At 42.3% G+C, this 25,633-nt stretch overlaps 1 protein-coding gene across 4 annotated transcripts in view; it reads left to right on the top strand.

Moving 5' to 3' along the window:
- Positions 1-25,633, top strand: part of LOC138467775 (uncharacterized) — a 700,943-nt gene that overhangs the window by 269,069 nt on the left and 406,241 nt on the right. For all 4 annotated transcript variants that reach the window (XM_069608016.1, XM_069608015.1, XM_069608014.1 and 1 more), the window contains exon 4: positions 4,514-4,591. In XM_069608016.1, coding sequence (XP_069464117.1) covers positions 4,514-4,591 — 78 coding nt within the window. The remainder of the gene's footprint in view (positions 1-4,513; positions 4,592-25,633) is intronic.

Below are 25,633 nucleotides of genomic sequence, written 5' to 3'. Positions count from 1 at the left end.
GTGTTCTTTTGGTTACAAAAGAACATACAATATATAAGAAATCAGTTTCGAAGGGAAGCAGCGAGCTTCTTACAATGGGGTGACTTTGAAGGACATTATGACCAGGTTGTGGAGGGCAGTAAATGGAACAGTCACCGGGGACAAAAGGACAACCAACATTGGACATTTTTAAGCGCAGGTAGGCTGTATGGCCAGCTGTGCTCTGGATGTGACCATGATGGGTGAAGTGCTAAAGTAAAGGCAGAGGAAGTGAGGATCAGAGACAGGTTAGAGGCAAGGAAAATGTTTAGCTAGCAAGTATGTGAGAGGTAGGTTAGGAGGGTAAATAGGAGGCGAGCGGGTATGCTTTTAGTTTCTATTTGAACAAATCTGTGTGGACTGTTTCTCAGATGTCTGGGGAAAGAGAATTCCATGCAAGCGGAGCAGGAAAAGAGAAAGATCAGAAGCGAGAAGAAGCACAGCGAAGGCGGAAGGCGACGAGCGACAAGGGTAGTCGGGGAGGCAGAGCGAGGTTATGAGAAGGCTTGTAGAGTTGATTAGATACAGTGCTGCCTTACTGTGGATAGCTTTGTGAACCAGGAGAACAAATCAAATCTGCCCCTGTTTTGCATCGTCAGCCTTCCAGCCTGTTGATGGTATGAGGAACTAGGTGCTAATGATCTCGTCGAGAGGAAAGAAAACATGGTTGGAGAGACCAAAGAGGATGCTGGCACAGCAGGCAGTTTGGAGAAGACAAGAGTGGTTAAGAGATGCTTGGTGGTGTTGAAACAAATGAGGTACCTGATTTTCTTAATAGTTAGGAGGTTGAGGCGAGCTGCTGTTCCAGTTTTGGAAATGAAAGTAGAGAAGGTGTGAGAAGGGTCACAGATGATATTGAGGTTTCTAGATGAAGAAGAGTAGGGGAGAGATTCCAGTGGGAATGGGATAGGCAGAGGAAAAGATGAGAGAGAGCTTTTGGAAGGGAATAAGAGCACCTCCTCTGTTTTGGTAGAGTTTAGCATCAGAGAGTACAAAGCAATCCAATATTTAATGGAAGCGAGACAGTTGGACATTTTGATAGAGAGAGATCAGAGGAGAGTTCCGGAAAAGAGAAGGAGATTTGAGCGTCGTCCGTGAAGAATTGGTACAAGAACCCTTCTTAATTTCGGATCTAGGGCTAGCCCTGGACAACCTCAGATTGTTTCCACCAAAGCTCAATGGGTGGTGTGCGGGGCATTTGCTTTATGCTGATAAATTGGTCTTAATGGACCAAACACCCATTGGACTTCAGCGCCAATTAAACGTGTTGCGGGAATATGTAAAGAGGAACAGTCTCAGGATCAAAACAATTTTATTCCTGGAACATGCGTTAGGGAGAAGGAGTTCTAGGCCGATCTGGAGACTAAATGAGGAACGAATAACAGTGACAGCTACCTTTGTGCATTTGAGCATGTTGGTGAACACCAGTCTAAACGATAGTCCCAGGACAGCCCAACTAAAGCTGAAGGTCACACACCGGGCTTCGCAAGCACGGATAATTTTAAAGAGATTTGGGTGTTTTTCAGTGATCCCGGTGATTATGTTCTATAAGGCCAAGGTGATGGCCATTGCAACTTACAGAGTAGAGGTTTTTCTTGCAACAGACCAAGCATGGTTGGCTGTACTAGAGGTTCTGTTCTGGAGGAGAGTTTTGGACCTCCCTAGGAGCACATAGATGCCTGCAATCAGGTACAAGCTGGGTCTCACCTTTTTATGTGCAATGATGGAGTGGAAGACTCTGTCCTTGTACAGAAAGTGCAGAATGTAGCAATGGAGAAGAATGGAGTAAGAGGGTTCAGGATTCTGACCTTAGATGCAAAAAGTGAACCTACCTTGAACAGTTAGAACTCGGCATGCATTAAAATGTTGACAGAGTTGGGCACGACAGAAACCGAATTGGTGAGCAAACCAGAGGCAATTAAATCAACTCGGTGAACACAATAACTGCAAGGGGGAGTATAAGACATACCGTAACTTCAAAGTGGAATGTCGGCATGGGAACACTATTCCAAGATATCTGAGAATGTTTCTGTGCAATTCCATTCGATCAAAGTAATTGAGGTTTAGATTAAACCTGTATCCTACGAAGGAAATCCTGAGGAACATGAAACAATGGCAGGGGCCCGATTTGAATGTAGGTTTTGCAACAGGTTTGAAGTTGAGGTGTTGTTATACCACTTAACTTTGAGTTGTCAGGGGTTCACGCAGAAGAGAACCTTATATCTGGGCAAAAGTTTTAACAGCCTGAGTTCGCCCTCCCTAGATGAATTTTGGAAGAACCAATTTAAAGGGCAGGATTTTAACATGCTGTATAAGTGTCAGGAGGGAGCACTGTGTATTGTGGACTGTGTTTTTGATTGTGTTTTTTAACAAAATGAGGGATTTGTGATTTTTTTATGTGTGTTTTTCGGAATTGGTGAAAGGTTTATTGTAAGCCATAACACTAAGAAAATATTTAAAAGATTGTTGCAAGGCGGTGAAAGAAAGATGGAGTAGTGGGAGTTTCGAGTTGTCAGTTTTATAATAGGGTTAGGAAAGGTGAAAGTTGCAGCAGGAGTCTGCGTGAATACATTATCCGTGAGTAAGCACAGTGTGGAGAGACAGTACAGTAATTAGGACGCTTGGGGTACTCACAGGTGCAACAGGGAGTAAGGCAAAAGCAAATATTCATAGGCTAAGAGGCAAAGAGGCTGGTCAATGGCTGGTCGTAACCCTTCACTGTTCCGTCCTTAAATGGGACGCCGCTAGGAAGCTCAGAAGGGATGACACACGCTCTTGTCACCTGATTGCTAGTCCATCAGTGGTTGGTCTCTCTGATATTGTCCATGGTGTTGCTGGGATGAGGCAATATCTTCTAGATGGTGTTCCCATAGGGGCCTCTTGTGGCTGGAGATGGGGGTTGATACAAGATGGCCGGAGGAAGTGATGTCACCAATCCATGGTGACAACAGGACGTGATGTCACCAATCCAAGATGTACGCTGGAAATTATGTCATCAATCCAAGATGACAGCTGACAGTGAGATTTTCAGTCTTACAATGCCCCAGCCTTGGGGTTTTGTGGCTTTAGTTTCATTCATGTGTCACCTCAGTCGTATTAGCCACCAACCCAGCATCCAGTGTGTTTTCATTGCAGAATATTTGCTGCACACATTTGTCAGTGTAGAATATTCATCCCAAAGAAATTCACCTCAGATATCGATGAGCATATATATTTAGGTTTCAAGATAACACTGACAACAACTTTAAGATAGGTGGGGCAGTTTTCTTATTTTGCAGGCAGTAACAACCTAATAGTATTAGAGAGCTATTGACGTTTATTAGACATGGACTGGAGTATGTTTACACTAGTTTAAGAATTAGAATTCACAAGTTGCTCTTTATAATGAAATATAGATGGGAATAGTGATGAGTATTTGTTAAGTTTGAACTTGTTGGAGAAGAAAGACATACAACACATACTCACTTGATGTATTTGGCAGAGCACCACATCCATGGTAAAGGTTTTCTTTTGTGAGGAGAATAACATCACACTGATGTGCTTAAGAGTGATGAAGAAGAAACAACTTTTTAAGGGATGGAAAATTGGAATTATACTGACTGAGATCAAGATTACCTCACTGTGCTTATGGAGTGAGCAGAAAATAGAATTCACTAGGCTCAAGGGGGACACATGCATTTCTCATGGGAGCAGAAAATCAAAGTGACTGGCATGAAAGTGGCACATGTGAATCTTTAATGAGGGAAAATAGTATAAGAATGCTTGGCTAGAGCATAACACATATTCGTGTGAGGGAGAAGAAAATAACAGTGTCTAGTCTCAGAGTGGCACACATGTATTTCTCCTGCAAGCAAATAACCCTCTTGGGAATGACACACTTGGTTTTAGTGGGAGTAACCATCCAATTGACTAGAGTCATCATGATGAACGTTGTTTGATATCCAGAGCGCATAAAGGCACAATAGGAAGAATATTTCGAGCTAAATACTGAGGCTTTTGTTTTTAAACAGTTCAATGACACTCAAGATGTTTTGTGAATGAAGAGAGAAACAACGTGAATGTTTTTCTATTGACACACATGATTTTCCAATGTCACCTGTTTAATACATCACTTTGTCTTGAGAGTGTCATAAAATTCTGCAGAACAACTATTTAAATACTGTATTTATTTCAATTTTGTATTTATTGATACTCTGGTTTCAACTCCTCACAAGCATAAAGTAAAGGTGAATCTTTGCTATTTGGAAAAACAATTACAATAAAATTGTAAAACACCACCTGAAGAATATAAATATGTTGGTATGAATCCGTTCAATTCAATTTCTAGTTACGATGTTAGGAGTCTGATGTATTCAAATTACTTCTCCTTCAGGATGTGCCTAACAAAGGGATAGCCTTGATTACATTCAATACATTTAATTCTCAATATTTTAATTTCCGACATGTTTTTAATTAAAGAATTTTTAACTATTGAAATGTTTTAACTCTTTTGCAGAGACATGGTGGTGAGTGGTGGGATTGATCCAACAATGAAGACAGAAGAATTGAGTGGAAAGGAAATGTTAGGAGAAGGGTAAGAAATAAACACTTTACTATTGGCTGTCATCTGAATAACAGAATACAGATCCATCATTAAAGTAAAACCAATTACCAAGCAATTCTATTTATTGATGGCTACATTTGAGTGGAGCACAGTAAACTTATTTAGAGAAAATGCACCTTGAGGGTTCAACAAGACCCACAAATCTCAAATGTAAAGTGTGTAAAGATCATTTGGCAAGGTCCCTGCCAATGAAAGTGCAAGCTTCTTTCCTTAAATTCTATTTCTTCTTACAGAAAAGAACCTATGGCAATACTTATTATAGGTTTGTGAACATTTGTGTTTCAAAGTTATTTGCTATTGAGGATTCAATTACCAAAATATGATGCGCTTGTGGTCTTTTTTTGGTTTACCTGACCAGTTAAGTCTATACCATTTGATGTGATCCCCCAGTTTACCTGTAACTTCCATCAGGTAGGAGTCGAGTGAACATTTAGATCCTTTAGATGGAGCAGGATTAGTTTTCCTTGGTTTTTTTCCCAATAGAGTGTGCTGCATATGCCTGACTTTTCTTTTACCCATAATACATTAAACAATTCATTAAATTGAATTTATGAGACACTAAAATATGAGTAGATTATTTCATATTAGTTCATTAATGAAACATTGGATATTCAATAGAACACAATAAATACCACAAAACGCTAAAGATGATGATCACAAATAAATAAAAAAAGAATACAGATACAACAGCTCAGCAACTTTTCATAAGGTTCAAATGGAGTTAATTTAAAATGCAGTCACTGCAGCTGTGTTCACGTTCATAGGCCACTCAGAGAACAGATGGCCAGACATGTTCAAATAATGTTGATAATAGCATCCTTGACTTTTAACATCAAAACAACTAGCCAGATATCTAGATGTCATCGGAATTGCTGCAGTCCATAAAAGGCTGATGCAGAATGCAAGGTCACTAACCAGCTGTATGTCGCATGAATTTGCTGGCTGGCAGACAGCAAAAAACAGAGCGAACAACGTTGTATATTATTATCATCTGACAATAAAAACGCATGGAAGACTCTTGAAAAAACCTATAAGGACTCAATCATAGAAAAAAAAAAGAACTTCTCCAAATAACAATTTGTAGAAGCAAATAACAAACCCAAAATGCTGTTTGAGATATTAAAGCTTCTCGAAAAGCCCAAAGCCCTATTGACACTGTTCACACGCACAAAGACAGATTGCACTCAAATACAGAATGGCTTCCATGAAAAAAGACTCAAAGCAAGGGACAAAATCCAATCACAGATTGCTGCACGTCCTAACCCATTAAGCACATCCCCCAGAGATCCCTGCCTCCTTGCCCCCTACCTCAAGTACACTCACACAAAGGCAACCTCCTTTTGTGTTACGCAGGTATCTAACTCGGACCTGCTGCCCATCCTAGGTACTATGCGCCCAACAACCGGACCATACAATGTAATTTACCAAAAAATGATTCTGGATAACAAGGATATGTTCACCCTTTTTTTGACATGATTTATCAATGCCTCTTTTTGGACTCATGTAGTTCCTGATGGCATCAAAAATGTCACAGGGACTCCCCTCCTGAAAAAGCTAGGATTGGACCCCAATGACGCAGTCAATTTAAGACCTATCATGAACTGCACATTTTTCTTGAAAAACCTAGATTAAGTAGCTACATTGAATCTATGAATATCCTGCACCCAAGGCAGTCTGGCTTTCGCCCTGCCTATAGCACAGAGACAGCCCTCATAGATCTTCAGAGCCAGATGCTAAGTATTATGGACCGGGGTAAGTCCGGCCTCCTGGTATTATTGGACCTGTCAGCCGCGTTCGATTTACTAGATCACGACCGACTCCTTCATAAAGGACACCTGCCATTTCTCTGATTTAGCTTGCAAATGGATGCACTGCTTCCTGACTGAAAGACAGTCGAAAGTCTGCTGGGGTAATGCCACCACCCATCCCATTGTCTCCACCTGTGGGCTGCCACAAGGAGCAGGTATGTCACCTATTTTGTTTAACCTCTACATCTTATCTCTATGTAGCCTCCTAGAACAATCTGGAGTCTTTTGGACCAACTACGCAGGCGACACCCAACTGGTCCTAGAGTTTTCGGGGGACTATGCCTCAGACAGCTTACTCCTCCAAAACATCTATAATCAAGTAGACACCTGGATGGCGGACAATTGGATGTGCCTCAATAAGGGCAAGACTGAACTCCTTAGCTTTGGCTCCTCCCAAGCTAGGGCCAAATTCCCTAACTGCTGCCGTTCCTTCTCCATCCAGGACTGTAGCACCTTAGTGAAGAAGAAAATCAAAACTCTTGGTGTACAAACCAGCTGAACATTGAGTGCAGAATCTCATGTGTACCTAGTTGACAAAAACTGTTTCTACAATTTAAAGTTACTTAGGAATATTTGTCTATATCTTATCAAGGACAACTCAGCAACTATTCTATCAAGACTAGACTATTGTAATGCACTTCTAGTAGGGGCCAATAAAAAAAGTACCCAGCGTCTCCAAACCATTCAAAATGACGCGGTCCGGATCATCAAAAAGGTCCCAAGAAGATGACATATCTCAATCCACCAGCAGGAATTACACTGGGAACCGGTCGCGGCCAGATGTAAATTCAAAGCGGTGACCCTACTTCATAAGTGTCTGTATGGGAAATCTCCCAGCTACCTGAAGTCATGGTATAAATCCCTACCTTTGTTAAGATCAATGAACACCAGTCTTGTTGCTCGTCCATCTTTCAAGAAATCAAAAGGGCTGGGCAGATCATTTGCTAACTCCTCCTCTAGAATTTTGAATAGTCTCCCTATATCCTTGTGATCATACTCAAACATGAGTACGTTTAAGAAAGCACTGAAAAGCTTCCTCTTTGCCTAAACTAATCTGACCTGCTCCCTTCTGACATTGGCCTGTTCTTAACTGTTGTCCTCTGTGTTTGTGTGAGTCACCTCCCATCTTCTCTAACACAGCCTAAGAAAGTGCAGGGTTAAAGTCAGTGGGGTTTGGTGAAAGGCAATGCGTCTCTTGGAAAGCTTGTTAGCGTGATTCCCCAAGCATCGAACCAAGTTACCTGTGTACCATGCACCAAACACAGAATGGCAGAGAAGGTCAGTCCCATAAAAAAAAAAAAAAATTGGTGTAAACCTTTCGCTTATGTCAAACAGAAAAATAAAATAATGTACACATTTCTTCAACATTATCATATTACATTTCCAAGCAATAAATAAGACAAAAACAATAAAAAAATCACTAATATATAAAACTTCAAACATAACATAGCCGTTTCACCAGAATGTAAAAAAACAGAATAACGATAAATATATTCCTGGTGGTAGGAAAGAAGCAGTTCACGTAAATAACCCCTTTTCGTGTATCTCTCGTAAAGTACGCTTTCTCCTTTCCTCGTGTCACATTAAGTACTTGCTTAACACAATCTGATGTTTCCAAGGATTTAAACACATCATCAAAGAACTTGATCAAAGATATGACCATTGTCACTCTCTCCCCACACATAGAGTGTCCACCAGTCATCATATGTAATTGAATCAAGTTCTTTGAAGAATGTTCCAAGGTAGCACACTCTTTTATCAGTTAGACCTGTACAGAACAGAAAAAGATGCTGTAATGTTTCCCTGCTGTTCGCATTACTACAAAACCTACAGGACAGGTCTGTTCCCCTCCATTGCTTCCTTGAAATTAAAATGTCTTTAGTAGGGTATAAATTGAGGCAAAACCGTAAAAATTTAGATCTATACTAGCTACCTGGGAATTTTGTTAAGTATTTCGGCAAAGAGATATAAGAACGGCATACACCACAGGATTTTTAATAGAACCTAATTTGCAGTTTTTGTTCCAATGTTTCAGACCGATCCTTTCTCTGCAGTTTAATTTTTACTACCACCGGATTGGAAAGTAACATTTCCTCAGTTGTATCAAGGTTAGCTATTATCTCACAGCATGCCATTGTCCACATTTTGAGAATCGTTTTGCTGTGATTAATCAAAGTTTCCTTTATCAATTGAAATCCTCTTTTTGGATTCTTAGCTATACTTTTACGATATAGTGAAATAGATTTCCATGTCACCATTGCATACAGTGAGATCAGAACTAGCTCCTGTCTCACTACCTGTATGGGGATCCCTTTAGGCAACTTGATAACTTTGCTTCAAAAGAGCCCCTCCAAAACTGGCCATAGATTCTATGGGGAAGCAAAATAAGTATGTACCATATGCCAGTATGGATACCACCTTTAGGTGGTAAAAGGTCACTAATTTATTTATTTATTTATTTATTTTTATTTTTTTATTTATAACGCGCAAGCCATCAGGCCCGGAGGCATCAGGGCGCAATTTGTACAAGGTTACAGATATGCAAATATACAGAAAATAATTACATAAATTTACACAGCGGATCTATATACATATATTACAGTTGTTTCGATGCCGCTAAATAATAGCAGAGGTCAGCAGGTCAGAGTATGTCAGACAGAGGCGCTGAGCCGGCCTTAAAGCTGGTCGAAGAGCCAAGATCTAGTCTTGGCTTTGAAAGTGTTAAATGAGTCTTCAGCTCTGATTGTAGCAGGTAGGGAGTTCCATAACTTGGAAGCTAGGACAGGGAAACTTGAACCCCCTGCTTTTTGCAGTTTAAATCTAGGGATCGCTAGACAGTGGGACTGGGCAGTTCTTAGAGGTCTGGAGGTTGAGTAGCACGACAGTTGACTACCGAGGTAGATCGGGGCTTTATTGGCCAGGCATTTATGCGTAAGGGCGAGTGTTTTGAGTGAAATTCTCTGCTTAACAGGTAGCCACTTTAATTTAGTTCTGGTTTCTGTGATATGGTGGTTGTGGGGAATGTTTAGGGCGGCACGAATGGCATTGTTTTGGGTGGTTTGGAGTTTATTTAGGTTCTCTTGGCTGGTGCCTAGGTAAAGAGCACTACAGTAATCAATTTTTGTCATGATAAGGGTTCTCGCTAGAGTGGCACTGTTAGGCGTGGTGAGGAATGGTCTGCAAGCTGCAATGAGTTTGCATGTGTATTCAGACGCAGATCTGACAGCATTTGTTTGTCGGGTTAATGATAGGCTGGCGTCAAGGTAGAAACCTAACATTTTAGTATCTTTTGAGACTCGAATGTTATTACCGTCTATAGTGAATGACTGATGGGATTAGTGTGAATCTTGCACACTTTTTCAGCATGATTGAGCCCTGTGAAGCCACATTTTTAGCTTTGACCCTCAGTTGGTCCACCCTGGCTGCATCGTTCTGCCATACACAAGTGAGAGAACTACTCCACTTTACCCAGGGGCTCCCAATTTAGGCGCCAGGCTATAGTTTGCGCTTCTGCCAACGGATGAATGAGATATTAAGATTCTTGATTTGGCCACGTTTGTCCTTAGTTTGTTACCAGCTGCATATGTCTGCAGAGCATCCAATTGGTGTTGCAGCCCAATTGGCGTCTGATTAAGAAGGACAAGGTCGTCCGCATATAGAAGGTGACCCACAACCCTTCCATTTTGTCTTGGCGGGAAACCTCTGTCCCCACTCAAGGTGTCCATTAAATCTGATATAAACAAGTTGAATAGGGCCAGAGGCAAAGGGGATCCTGGTTTCAGAACCCTCCTAGTCTCCACCCGTCTAGAAAGCCACCCAGCCCCATCCAATCTTACCCTCAGAGATGTGTCTGAATACAGGGCTTTAATTGCCTGCACCAAGTCGGATGGACAACCCCATCTTATCAATTTAGCCCATAGGAGTTCCCTTTCTACTGAGTTAAATGCCTACTCTAGGTTGATGAATGCAAGGTATGTTTTTCCCTTGTTTGTGATAATACAAGACTTCAGTATGTTTAATAGGAAAACATTCAGGCTTGTACACACTTCTTTAATGAAACCTCATTGATATATGTTGTAGCGTCCAGATCTAGAGACCCAATTAGACAATCTCTCCAAAAGCAGGGAAGGAAACAGCTTTCCCACCACATCAGCACGGGTGATAGGGCTATAGTTCTTAGAATCCTCCCTATCCCCTTCTTGAAGATCGGGAACACAATCCATAACAATGGGATGTTTTTCAATTTTGCGATCTGACCAAACAGAATCTAGAGAAATTCAGCCCATAAATCAGGATCTTCCTTCACCATTATATTTGTTAACACATCAGGGCCCGGGGCTCTTGATTTACTAGCCCTGCTTATCATGGTGATGATATCCACTTCCTCATGATCCATTTCCCTTTTCGCTCACACCACACTCCCCAACCCTTACAAGGTTCTGTCCAGAGTGGCAAACAAGATAGGAAAGTGCTTCACCCAGGTCTCCTCTCAGACATCATTTGGCTGTAAAGCCTGTTGAGAGGTTCCTGTAGAGTGAATGAATTGCCAAATTTCACCAATTTCCTTTTTGCAAATTTTTAGCAACATATTCTTTGCATCTTTTTGGTACATCTTTACCTTATGGAACCTAACCCAGTTTTCATAAGTTTGTCATCGCCTCTTCAAGAGGCAAGGCATCTCCAGGCCATATTTCATTTTGATCATTTTCAAATCAGCTCTCAGTTCTCTTTTAGTTACATCAAGGTCGTTATCCTAAGTATACTTATGAGTGAAGTCCTACCTATGTTAGCAGACCAAATGAACTCCACCAAGAATGGTGCATATTGAATGGAACTAAGAGGGTCAGAGCCCGTGGGCACCTTTATACCTGCCACAAGTTTTTGCTGTAACAGGATTATCTTTGAAGAATTCATCCTCAAACGGATACGCCCTTGCGTGATTTCAACCATTGTAGCTTACATCTCCCTTGGTCTGGTATTCATAGAAAAGCAGGTCATTTTAAAAATATTATGGTCGCTACTAGTTGATTAAATCATTTAAAGTTTAGAAACCCATGGAAGGAAGTTGCCATACACAAAGACATAGTCAATTATCGCAGTCTGGTTACCTCGCTTCCGGATGTGGCATCCCGGGATATCCCCTGTTACTTGCCTGTTTAAAAGATGAACATTTCTATGGCCTAATTCTCATCAGGCACCCCTCTTTTCAGCTAGGAGGATTGTACACATGTTCTCCCTTCTTAACACGTGTTTATCCGTCAAACATGACATGTTTAAATCACCACAAGTTGTGATTTTGGGGTCGCACAATGGTTCACCACATTTATCCAGTGTGTCAATTTTCACATCCATGAAATATTGATCATTCCGATGGGGTTCCAATATAAGTTACAAGTTATGAGCCATACACCATTCCTGGACTCTCTAGCGTTCCTCCAAACCACCAACACCTGAATATATGATTTTAGATAACAATTTGACACCATTTTCATTCCCAACCCACTCCTCAATGTATCAATACACCTGAAGATGGCCTTCCCTTCACACCTTTTGTCGCTGGATCAAGATAAACCGAATGACCATAAAGCACTAGAGGAACATGTAACCAAGTCTCCTGGAGACACAGTATGTCCCAAGTGTCAAATGGAAGTTCTCTCACAAACAAATGTTTAAAACCTCTTGTGTTCCAAGAGCCCAAGGCCAATTCCTCCTGGTTGAATTATTTAGGGAATCCTAAGGAAACGAGTGAAAGCATTGACATCACGGTTCATTCAAACCTGGAAATAGAAGCAGCTAGTGGAGAGGGGGAATGAAAAGTCTAACAAGTGACCCAAGCCCACTTAACGAAAACCGTACTGCAAAAACACGTAACAACAAAGCTGTACCCACAGAGGGCATAATTATGGAGGCATTCAATGAAGAGATGGTAAAAACCCCAACGAAACATCAGCAGCATCAGGGCATAACTACAAGTGGAAACAAAAATACAAAGGGTTTGCCACTTAGATCAGAGTTGAAGGATCTACAGGAAAGTGGCTCACCACAGAGAGAGGAACTTGTAGTAACAACCCCTGAAATAGCCTCACCGCCTCAGGAAAACAATGACTTACCTATGGGTATGACAAGAAAACACAATATTTTTGTAAAAGGAAGACGCTTCACGATGGGAAAGCTTACTAGAGCCCACGTGGGGAGGGCCAAAACAACAACCATCAACAACACAAAGAAATGGGACCTAAATCCAGACTTCAACACACTATCAGGGCGGAATCAGTAGAAAAATTCTTTAAGAAGCGCCCCGGCCTGCAAGATATTACCTTGGCCGAAATATCGGATGGCGACATGCCGGAGAGTATACTCTCAACAGAGGTCAGAAATGAAACCTCTAGAGCCGGAACCGAAGAACAACGTTCACTACAACCACCGCATAACAGCTTAGTGAAAACAGATTCACCTCTTAGATGGCATTTTAGGAAACCTTCTTTTCCCTCTATAAACCACCACCAGAACTTGAGCTCAAGGAACCCACACACTCAATCAATAACCTCACATTGCCCGAGCAGAGAACCAAACCAGGATCAACTAGACACACCACAAAACCTAAGTGCAGAGGAAAGGGAGATGAGTTTAGGCTGGACAAGATCACATATAATTTCCAGATTCAGCGGAAACTGTGTAAATTCAGAAGGAGGTAAAGTTGCACCAACACATCCATCAGTGGCCACACAAGTGGAAGTTCAACCAAACTCTCTGGAGAGGATCTCAAATTCGATAAACAGGAAAGAATATACACCAGCTCGCTCACAGCTCCCTTGACCTACTACACCCATTCCGCCACGACACCTAAGTGAATTACATCAGCAAGGATCAAGATAGTCGCCACAGAAGAAGCCAGATATGATGTCCAGAATGGCAACCATGACCATCGCCCTTGTCCCATTTAGTAAATTGTACGAGGCTCTCAACGATACAATGCGTGATCAAACGTCCCTGATCGCCTCAATGGACGCGAAATTAGACCACCTGAAGGGTTTCATCATGGCCCACGAAGGCAACAGGTAGACCCTAAACGACTCTCTCAGGAAACAATTTCTCATTTGGCATATTCAATCAGGCAAAGACGCTAACAATAAAATCAACTATTTCAGATTCTCAAAAAGAGACAAAGAAAGTGCTCAAAACAGATAAAACGAAAAAGACATCCGGGAGAGATGATCAAACTAAACAATCTACTAAAGAAGACGCACGCCCAAAAAAGGGGTAAGTGACTGGAAAGCTCGTCGTCCTAAAATCAAAGGAAATAGAACACACAAACATTGTAATACAGCCTAATCCTAGACAGAACTCGACGAGCTCTTGTTCAGTCTGGAGTACATATACCATAGAAGAGTATGAATCTGAGATAACCTCAGCGTTAACTCTAAAAAGGAAAGCAGATAGCTCAAACGAGAAAAGGGAGAACTATGCGTCAAATAAAAAAATTTGAACACACGCCTTTGTGAGCTCTCCGCGGACCTCTAATAAAAATCCACGAATCAACCCAAAATCTCAATTCATCAATTCACGGCGGGTACCAGAAAAAAAGGGGGAGAAGGAAAGGATTACCTAACTCCAGCAAGAAATAAACCAAGAACAGATACGGTCAAAAGGGCTGAGGAGCCACATTCAAACCGCCCTCGCCTCAGGAACAAATCCACACCAAGTTGAAGAACTGAAAGGAATCATGAAAAAAACCAACATGAACCTAGAGAAAGGAAAAAGTATGAAATTAGAAGTAAGAATATTTACAGCGACTGTATCTTCAAACTAAACAGACGGAAGGAAAGAGATGACGACCTAACTTTGAATAGGTCAGCCTTTTAAAGATTTTTAGCAAAATCCCAGGCCTGAGACAGATTCAAAACGCTGATCTATGGATGGTGGAACCATGTGGATCAGGGCGTAAAGACTGCTTGCTATTACACATCTCCTCAAAAGTCATCAAGCTTCTGCTTTCAAAAGAGGTAGAGAGTCTAGAGGTCCTGGGATACGCACTGACAGAATTACACCCAATCGATGAACAAAAACCGCTCAATCCAACTAATCGAACTAGTTCAGCAGGGGAATGCCTAACACAGCAAGAGGAACGGATGGGCACAGAGACAAGGGCCCTCTGGAAAACTAGAAATGCAACACAAACTGAGGATCAATCATAAAGCGACAGTGACTGAGAATCATGCCGAGTGAGTCATAGAAAGCCAGCGACTCACCAATTTCCCAAAAATGAGCACAGTCGGTGGTCGGCGACAGAAAGGGAGATCTCTTTCCCAGAGACAAAACGGGATGAAAATCGCAAACCGGAAGGCGCCAGGGGGCAAAGGCGTACCATCCGACCATCAAGAACGTACTCAGACAAGAATCCAAGGACGCCTGAAAAAAGAAGAGGCAAATGTTCAATAAACTCACCAGCAAACTGGACATGGTCAAAGGCACGAAGAACATCAGACCACAAAGATTAGCCACCACATCCAAGGACAGCCAACGAAGATCTGTTTGCTAGCGCAAACGTTGCTTCAAGGCAAACAAGAGCTCGATTAACCCTCACTATGGGGTGCTGGAACACCAGAGGCTTTTACCATCTAATGACGGAAAGCAACGTTAACCTGGGGGAATATGATTTGTCATGCCTACAGGAAACGTCGATGACAAAGAAGCCTCAGCTAGATGGCTATGTACTGTTTTTTTGGAGGCACAAAAGGGTGATACGGGCGCCCAACATCTGGATTATTAATGGCCATTCGCTCAGGCTGCGGCCTAAATCTACAGGAAGTAATCCATTCTTCACACCTGATCCAAGCGGCCATTTTAAACTGGACCCGCCCGGATGGGATTTTGAACAAGACACAGAAGGAGAGAATTCTTGTAATCAACGCATACCGGAATCCAGAAGCGATTACAAACAAAGAATTTCTCAGAGAGATAGCCAGGATATGGGACAACACAGTCGTAGACCATCAATGGAACCACGCCATAGTTAATGGCGACTTTAAGGCTGCCTGTAAAGGCGTAGGAACTCTAGGAAGCTCTGGTCAAGTGGGCCAACCTAGCGATACAAGAGGCAATCTTCTGGAAACCTTCATGGCAGAAAAAGATATGCACAATCTATATTGGCTAAGGAAAAAGAGCAACCTAAAGATACCCATATGGCAAAGAGACAAACAACAGAAGACCATTGACCACATATACGTATCAAAAGATCTGCTGACGTGTATGGAGGCTGCTCTAGTGATTGCTACAGAGAAAACCGACCACAACATTTTAACAGCAACCTGGTCTGCTCCACAGAGACCGCAACCGTATGTCATGGCAAAAACTGATCTAGGAAGTGAAGGAACCCGTCTGAAACTTATGGTGGGGGCAATCCAAAAAATCCTAGAACAGTATACTCGACCAACAAGGAATAACTCCAGGAAGCAGACTACAGGAGAAGAAAAACTCGATTATGCCCCCTTGCTCACAACCTACATTAAGCCATGCGGAAAGAGCAAAAGCTCATCAATAGACTTCAAACACCTATATAACAGGGAAATAGTGAAGAGAAGACGAATAATCCACCAGTTAAAAAGAGTGTAAAAAAGGGCACCAACCGAAGAAAACACGAAAAGGTGGAAAGTGGCCCAACTAGATTACAGGAACTGGGTAATCCAACAGCGACACATCCTATATCAGCAAGACGCAGCAACAATGATGCAGACACTAAATGAGAAAAAATCTAAGGATTTTTGGAACCTAATTAAAAGTGTAGAAAACAGCTCCAACAACAATCTACAAAACAATGTAGGAGAAACGCAATGGATAAACCATTTCTCTAATCTATATGCATGACCCATACCTTCAACAGCTAAAATAGTCCCTAAAACTCAGAGCAGAGAGAACAAATCTTTAAAACTATGGGACATTCCTAGTGACAAAGAATCCATTGTGTATAAGATCAAGAGACTTAACAACTTGAGGGCACTAGGCCCCGATGCTCTGACTAACCTAGAACTAAAAAAACATCCAGAACTATGGGCCAAACTCATCAGTAAGATGTTCGCAAACTGCAATGAAAAGCAGGCGGTAGCGCAATCTTGGACTAGAGCAAACGTAGTTCCGATATTTAAACAGGGATCACCAGAAAACCCAAACCAATACCGGGCCATCGCCTTGCTTGATGTTATCGGAAAGGTATTTGCTTCATTGGCATTGGAAACCTTACGAAATTGGCTTGGGAGAGTGAACTACGTTGACCAATTTCTAACAGGATTTATCAGGAATGCGGGAACTGCGGTAAACATCCTGAAAATAAATTCAATCAAGTTCCTGGCACCAGAAAGAGGACCAACCGTATATATGGCCTTCATTGACCTGGTCCAAGCATTTGACCAGGTCAATAGGGAGCGACTATGGGCTAAATTACATGCGAGACACTGCCCAGCCGCAGTCCTGGAACCAATACAGGTTTTATACGATGGAACCTCAATGAGAGTACGCCTCAGCCAAGATGGGTGTCTATCCGAGGAAATAAAGACGTACAGAGGCATCAAGCAGGGCTGCCGTTGGCCCCCATACTCTATAACGCCTATATCGCTGACTACGAAGACACAGAGGGAGGTACAAGAATATTCCCACCAACACTTGGTGGAGAGAAAATATCAAGACTCCTATATGCCGACGATATTATTCTTTTGGACCTCACACCAATTGGCCTGCAACATCAACTGGAGAACTTAGCGTCCTACTTGAAAATGAATGACTTACAACTAAATAAAACAAAAATCAAAATCATGCAGAGCGGCGAGACCAAGAAAAAGAGAAAGAAGTTCATCTGGAAGTTAGATGGCTTGGCACTGGAAGAGGTCCCTAGCTTTAAATACCTGGGGATTATGCTGTGTAACCACCCAAAAGAGTCAGTAATGCAAGACGTCTTATGGGACAAGCTTAAAGCCTTGACATCACCAGCCAAAGCTATGGACCGGAAATACGGTTGCTATTCTCTCATCCCGGCTCTGAATTTTTTCAAGATGAAGGTAGTACCGGCACTACTCTATGTGGTTGACGCGATGCCATCTCTCCCAGACTTAATCTGGTCAAAAATTGAGAGCCATTTTTGGAGATCAACCCTAGGCCTAGCAAAAACAACACCAATGCCACTAATCAGGTGGGAGTTATGTCTTCCTTCACTCATAACATCGAAAGCCCGAGCCTCGCTAATGTTGTTTAGAAAATTTCTAAAGAAACCTAAACCTCTGGACCTGATCAAGAAAGAGCTGGATAACGAGTCCAACCAGATGGTAAGTGGATGGAAGAGGGAAAACCTCCAACTAACACATAAATTGGATTGTTCAGAAGAACTGTTAATAACCAATCCAAATAAAGTGACAAAGAAACTGTACGAACTGGATTGGATCGAGACTCTGAACACAGCAAATAGTTATCTGCTGACAGCCTTGATCCCATCACCTGCTATGAAAATACACGCAGTAAGAGGGTACCTAAGAAAATGTCCCGACAAACGATTGAGCAGATTGTTCCTGAGATTTTGGTTGATCCAATTAAGAACAACGGAAATTCAGGCTCTAAGAAAGAAATCAGACACTAACACCTGCCGGTTTTGTCAAACGAATGACAAAGTAGAAACTACTCGGCACCTCCTGCTGGAATGTACCGCTCTAACGGATATTAGGACAAAAGTCAGAGCACTAACAAATTACTCAACTCTGAAGGAAAACGATCTATGGTCACTCCTGGCGAGTGGGGAAGACAGCAGATGCGTGATTGCCGTGACCTTGTTTCTGAAACATTTGGATTTGAATGGTCTGGACTTAACTGGTCAGGTATTTTGACCCTAAGTCATCATGAACATGGCTTCTAAAATAAGGGGCACAAGTGACGGAGAGACAAGGTAACAGAAGACAGGTTGTTAAAATAACGGACATTTTGACACTGATCTCTAGAAAAGGAGGATTAACCAATGTATTGTAAAAATCGCTATGTGATTAAATCAATAACAAACAAAAAAAATGTATTTTATTCACAACCAGGAATTGTGCTAACCATGACCATGACTCTTCAATGCCTGCCACTCGTCTTTCTTCGATCTTGCTTACCATCTTTCTTCTAGAGCCTTCATTCCCACCAATTGTTATTGTAAAGGGTGTTCTTGGGTATGATGTATCGGCATTCTTTGTATAAGAAGCCTCACCTTTCCGCTTTTGGTGGAATCATATTAGAACTTTCTTTGATGTTTATTTTTGGAAATGTAACCACCTTATGAATGAGACCTTTATCACCCTCTGTCCTACTCAAAATCTAAGCTGTTTCTGGAAGTATTTTGTATTTTTATTTAGTTTATTTATAAAGCGCAGCCAGGCCCTGGGGCATATGGGCGCATAAGGTAGAGGAGCTCGTTACAGAGTTAAACAGAGTTACGTTACAGATACAGGAAAGATACAGTTACATAAATATGCCATCAGAACAATGCAATTGACCAAGTTCCAAATAGTTACATGTAGGAACTGGCATAATAAACAAGTGCATGCGCAGAAGATAAGCTGTCAGGAGTCCGTGTTATGGAGCCAACATTTCGTACTATGTTTGAACCGGTTGAATGACGGTTCTGCGCGTAGGGGATAGTATTCCATAGTTTGGATGCTTGTACCGGGAAGCTAACTCCACCAGAGTTGAGGAGTTTAAATCTCGGTATGGTCAAGGTGTTAGTTTGGGCGACTCTAAGAGGTCTCGAGGCGGAATGTGGTGTGAAGTGGTTAGTAAGGTATGCTGGAGCAAGGTTAGCCCTGACTTTGTGTGTGAGGGCAAGCGTTTTCAGGGATATTCTGTGCTTGACAGGTAGCCAGTGTAGGTTACGTCTGGTCTCAGATATGTGTGCTTTTTTGGGGATGTTTAGGGCAGCTCTGATTGCATTGTTTTGGATTACTTGTAGTTTATTAATATTTCTTTGGCTGGTGCCCAAGTAGAGGGCGTTACAGTAGTCTATTTTTGAGAGGACTAGAGCTCTCGCTAGAGTGATACAGTTGGGTGCGGAGATGAATGGTCTGCATGCAGTGATAAGCTTGCAAGTGTAAGCAGCTGATGACGCTACTGCGTTGGTTTGTTTAGAGAGAGATAAGGTAGCATCAATGTATATACCAAGGGTTTTAGTGTTATTAGAGACTGAGATGAGATTGCCATCTATGGTAAATGCTTTGAATGAGGGGTTGAGATTTTTGAGTTTGGCATGTGTGCCCAGGATAATCAGCTCAGTTTTGTCGTCATTGAGACATAAGCCATGGTGTGCCATCCATGCTTGTATAACTGAGTAGATTTCATTAAGGGTCGTACTGTCTATTTCGTAGTCACCTGTGATAGGAAAGAGTATCTGGGTGTCGTCCGCGTAGTTGGTGTACGTGACACCCAGATAGTCTAAGATATCGAAGAGGGGTTTCGTGTATATGTTATAAAGTGTCGGGGACACGCATGAGCCTTGCGGTACACCACAAGGTACAGGGGCCGGCTCGGCGGAATCTGTAGGAGAGAAGACCCTCATGGTTCTGTTAGCCAGGAAGGAGCTGATCCATGCCGTGGCTGCGTCTGAGAAGTGGGCTGCAGATTTCAGGTGTTGGCAGAGTGTTTGATGGTTAACCAGATCAAACGCTGCTGATAGGTCAAGCAATAAAAGGAGTGCAAGTTTGCCATGGTCTTTCAAGGTTTGGATCTGGGAGGTGAGGTCAATAAGTGCAGTTTCTGTACCGTGTCTTGGTCGGAAGCCTGATTGCCTGAGCCCTAAGAGGTTGTTGGCTTCTAGATAAGCCTGTATTTGTAAGTAGGCTGCTCTGTCCAGTATTTTTAATAGGAAAGGTACCGTGGTTATAGGTCTGTAATTAGACGGGTTAGCTGGGTCAAGCGTGGGTTTTTTGAGGAGTGGAATGACCCAAGCGTCTTTAAGATTGTCGGGAACTATTCCAGATTTGAAAGAGGCATTGATAAGAGTGGTAATAAATGGCGCCAGATCGTATGCAGCTGCTTTAACAATCGGGGCAGGGCAGGCATCGCCTTGGCAGTTTGAAGGTTTCAGTTTCCTGATGATGTTTTCTACTTCCCACGTTGAAAGGGGAGAGAAGCTGAAAGGTTTACAAGTCGTTTGGGAGGTTGGGGGTATGTTAGGCAGTTGTTTGTGGTTAGGGTCTACAGATAGCACAGATGTTTTTGCGTTAATTTTGGATTGTAGACAAGCTATTTTATCTAATAAGGCTTTCTGGATGTTGCTGCACCATAGTGCGTCAGTAATGCCTTTGTCAGTCGGGGCAATAGGGGATTCTAATTCTTTGAGTATTTTGAAGAGTTCTTTAGTATTGGATTCCGCTTGTGTAATCCTTTTGTTATAGGAGTCTTTTTTGGCTAGGAGTATGGCTTCTTTGTAGCTAGATGATGCTAAGGTTAGTTCAAATTTGTTCAGTGCTGTGGGATGTTTTTTCCAAAGTGCCTCAGCGGTTCTTTTGGCTTTACGTAGTTCTCTTAACTGTGGCGTGAACCATGTGTTGAGGTGACGCTGTGGTTTTGGTTTCCGCAGTTTTAGCGGGGCAATGGAGTCCAAAGCTTCAAGTATAGCCTGGTTGTAGGTGTCCACTAGAGCTGTGGGGTCTGCATCTGGATCAATGTTATTCAATATGGGGAGTAGTAGAGGTAGGAGTTTGTCGGGAGTAATGTCTTTCTTGTTTCTCGTGCGGATGGCAGGGGCGATGGTGGGCGCTGAGTGAGTATTGTTAGCTTTGATAGCAAAGGTTAGTTTGTGGTGGTCAGACCGGATGCATGGGTCATTAGATAGGAGGTCAATAGAGCAGTTGATGTGTGAGAGCCAGTCTAAAGTACCTCCATTAGGTAAAATCCTAAAGGAAAGAAGTGCTCAAAGAATACGTATCCGGTTGGAAAGACTTGTGGACATGAATGATGCTTTTGTGTTGAACCGAGGGGATGTATTGAAATGCTCTGTGCTATCCGCCAGCACCAGTAGGAGGCTCCAAAGGATTAAAGGGCCAGCTGCACAGATAATTGACCACAAGTTGCTCCACTGAAACGCTGAAACAAAATGCTCCATGCTTCCAGCTAGCACCAAACACTTTACACCCTCACTTCGCCCATCAATGCCTACCTCTATAAGAACCCTTGGCGGAATTGTTCACAGTTTTTCTGCTTTGAGTACAACTTTAGGATAAAGCAAAAGACAACAGAAAAAAACGTCAGGTACAGTGTACACTCTACAGCGAGTAGAGAGCTGCAAATAACTTCAGGAAACAGCACCCAACAGCCTGTTCACAGTCCCCGCTCACGACCCATAAAATCCCAGATTTAAAGTATCTACCCAGATCATCTGGCAAAGTCCCTGCCCATCATAGGTGCAAGCTTCCTTCCTGAAATTCTGTTTCCTCACTGAATAAAACACAATGCAATATAAAATAAAGTTTTGTTATTTATTTTAAAAGGTTTTTATCCAACGATATACCCATAACCGAATATAATAACCTCCACATGCTCAGTAGATTTTTCAGCCCCGATGATTTTGTTAATTTTATTTATTTATGTATTCATTTATTCATTTATATGCAGGAGGAACAGTGTTCTTTTGGTTACAAAAGAACATACAATATATAAGAAATCAGTTTCGAAGGGAAGCAGCGAGCTTCTTACAATGGGGTGACTTTTGAAGGACATTATGACCAGGTTGTGGAGGGCAGTAACTGGATCAGTCACCGGGGACAAAAGGACAACCAACATTGGACATTTTTAAGCGCAGGTAGGCTGTATGGCCAGCTGTGCTCTGGATGTGACCATGATGGGTGAAGTGCTAAAGTAAAGGCAGAGGAAGTGAGGAACAGAGACAGGTTAGAGGCAAGGAAAATATTTAGCTAGCAAGTATGTGAGAGGTAGGTTAGGAGGGTAACTAGGAGGCGAGCAGGTAGGCTTTTAGTTTCGATTTGAACAAATCTGTGTGGACTGTTTCTCAGATGTCTGGGGAAAGAGAATTGCATGCAAGCGGAGTAGGAAAAGAGAAAGATCGGAAGCGAGAAGAAGCACAGGGAAGGCGAGGAGCGACAAGGGTAGTCAGGGAGGCAGAGCAAGGTTATGAGAAGGCTTGTAGAGTTGAATAGATACAGTGCTGCCTTACTGTGGATAGCTTTGTGAACCAGGAGAAGAAATCAAATCTGCCCCTGTTTTTCATCGTCAGCCATCCAGCCTGGTGATGTATGAGGAAATAGGTGCTAATGATCTTGTCGAGAGGAAAGAAAACATAGTTGGAGCGACCAAAGAAGATGCTGGCACAGTCGTCCAGTTTAGCGAAGACAAGAGTGGTTAAGAGATGCGTGGTGGTGTTGAAAAAAATGAGGTGCCCGATTTTCTGAATAGTTAGAAGGTTGAGGCGAGCTGCTGTTCCAGTTTTGGAAATGAAAGTAGAGAAGGTGTGAGAAGGGTCACGGATGATGCTGAGGTTTCTAGATGAAGAAGAGTAGGGGAGAGATTCCAGTGGGAATGGGATAGACAGAGGAAAAGATGAGAGAGAACTTTTGGAAGGGCATAAGAGCACCTCCTCTGTTTTGGTAGAGTTTAGCATCAGAGAGTACAAAGCAATCCAATATTTAATGGAAGAGAGACAGTTGGACATTTTGATAGAGAGAGATCAGAGGAGAGTTCAGGAAAAGAGAAGGAGATTTGAGTGTCGTCCCTGAAGAGTTGGTACAAGAACCCTTCTTAATTTCGGATTTAGGGCTAGCCCTGGACAACCTAAGATTGTTTCCACCAAAGCTCAATGGGTGGTGTGCGGGGCATTTGCTTTATGCTGATAAATTGGTCTTAATGGACCAAACACCCATTGGACTTCAGCGCCAATTAAACGTGTTGCGGGAATATGTAAAGAGGAACAGTCTCAGGATCAATATCCCCAAAACAAAACAATTTTATTACTGGAGCATGCGGTAGGGAGAAGGAGTTCTAGGCCGGTCTGGAGACTAAATGAGGAACGTATAACAGTGATAGCTACCTTTGTGTATTTGGGAATGTTGGTGAACACCAGTCTAAACGATAGTCCCAGGTCAGCCCAACTAAAGCTGAAGGTCACACACCTGGCTTCGCAAGCACGGATACATTTAAAGAGATTTGGGTGTTTTCAATGCTCCCAGTGATTATGTTCTATAAGGCCAAGGTGATGGCCATAGTAACTTACAGAGTAGAGGTTTTTCTTGCAACAGACCATGCATGGTGGGCTGTGCTAGAGGTTCTGTTCTGGAGGAGAGTTTTGGACCTCCCTAGGAGCACATAGATGCCTGCAATCAGGTACAAGCTGGGTCTCACCTCTTTATGTGCAATGATGGAGTGGAAGACTCTGTCCTTGTACAGGAAGTGCAGAATGGAGCAATGGAGCAGAATGGAGTAAGAGGGTTCAGGATTCTGACCTTAGATGCAAAAAGCGATCCTACCTTGAACAGTTGGAACTCGGCATGCATTAAAATGTTGACAGAGTTGGGCACGACAGAAACCGAATTGGTGAGCAAACCAGGGCAATTAAATCGACTCGGTGAACACAATAACTGCAAGGGGGAGTATAAAACATACCGTAACTTCAAAGTGGAATGTCGGCATGGGAACACTATTCCAAGATATCTGAGACTGCTTCTGTGCAATTCCGTTCGAACAAAGTAATTGAGGTTTAGATTAAACCTGTATCCTACGATGGAAATCCTGAGGAACATAAAACAATGGCAGGGGCCCGATTTGAATGTAGGTTTTGCAACAGGTTTGAAGTTGAGGTGTTGTTATACCACTTAACTTTGCGTTGTCAGGGGTTCACGCAGAAGAGAACCTTATATCTGGGCAAATGTTTTAACAGCCTGAGTTCGCCCTCCCTAGATGAATTTTGGAAGAACCAATTTAAAGGACAGGATTTTACCATGCTGTATAAGTGTCAGGAGGGAGTACTGTGTATTGTGGACTGTGTTTTTGATTGTTTTTTTAAGAAAATGAGGGATTTTTGATTTTTTGTATGTGTGTTTTTCGGAATTGGTGAAGGGTTTATTGTAAGCCATAACACTAAGAAAATATTTAAAAGATTGTTGCGAGGAGGTGAAAGAAAGATGGAGTAGTGGGAGTTTCGAGTTGTGAGTTTTATAATGGGGATAGGAAAGGTGAAAGTTGCAGCAGCAGCAGGAGTATGCGTGAATACATTATACGTGAGTAAGCACAGTGTGGAGAGACAGTACAGTAATTAGGAAGCTTGGGGTACTCACAGGTGCAACAGGGAGAAAGGCAAAAGCAAAGATTCATAGGCTAAGAGGCAAAGAGGCTGGTCAATGGCTGGTCGTAACCTTTCACTGTTCCGTCCTTAAATGGGACGCTGCTAGGAAGCTCACAAGGGATGACACACGCTCTTGTCACCTGATTGCTAGTCCATCAGTGGTTGGTCTGTCTGATATTGTCCCTGGTGTTGCTGGGATGAGGCAATATCTTCTAGATGGTGTTCCCATAGGGGCCTCTTGTGGCTGGAGATGGGGGTTGATACAAGATGGCCGCAGGAAGTGATGTCACCAATCCATGGTGACAACAGAACGTGATGTCACCAATCCAAGATGTACACTGGAAATGATGTCATCATTCCAAGATGACAGCTGGCAGTGAGACTTTCAGTCTTACAATGTCCCAGCCTTGGGGTTTTGTGGCTTTAGTTTCTTTCATGTGTCACCTCGGTCGTATTAGCCACCAACCCAGCATCCAGTGTTTTTTCATTGATGAATATTTGCTGCACACATTTGTCAGTGTAGAATATTCATCCCAAAGAAATTCACCTCAGATATCGATGAGCATATATATTTAGGTTTCAAGATAACACTGACAACGACTTTAAGATAGGTGGGGCAGTTTTCTTATTTTGCAGGCAGTAACAACCTAATAGTATTAGAGAGCTATTGAAGTTTATTAGACATGGACTTGGAGATCCTTTAAACTAGTTTAAGAATTAGAATTCACAAGTTGCTCTTTATAATGAAATATAGATGTGAATAATGATGAGTATTTCTTGAGTTTGAACTTGTTGGAGAAGAAAGACATACAACACATACTCACTTGATGTATTTGACAGAGCACCAAATCCATGGTAAAGGTTTTCTTTTGTGAGGAGAATAACATCACAGTGATGTGCTTA

The sequence above is a fragment of the Ambystoma mexicanum genome, chromosome 4q (assembly GCF_040938575.1).
Source record: "Ambystoma mexicanum isolate Mex_15411 chromosome 4q, UKY_AmexF1_1, whole genome shotgun sequence".
Taxonomy (NCBI): domain Eukaryota; kingdom Metazoa; phylum Chordata; class Amphibia; order Caudata; family Ambystomatidae; genus Ambystoma; species Ambystoma mexicanum.
This window is presented reverse-complemented; position numbering and strand designations above follow the sequence as displayed.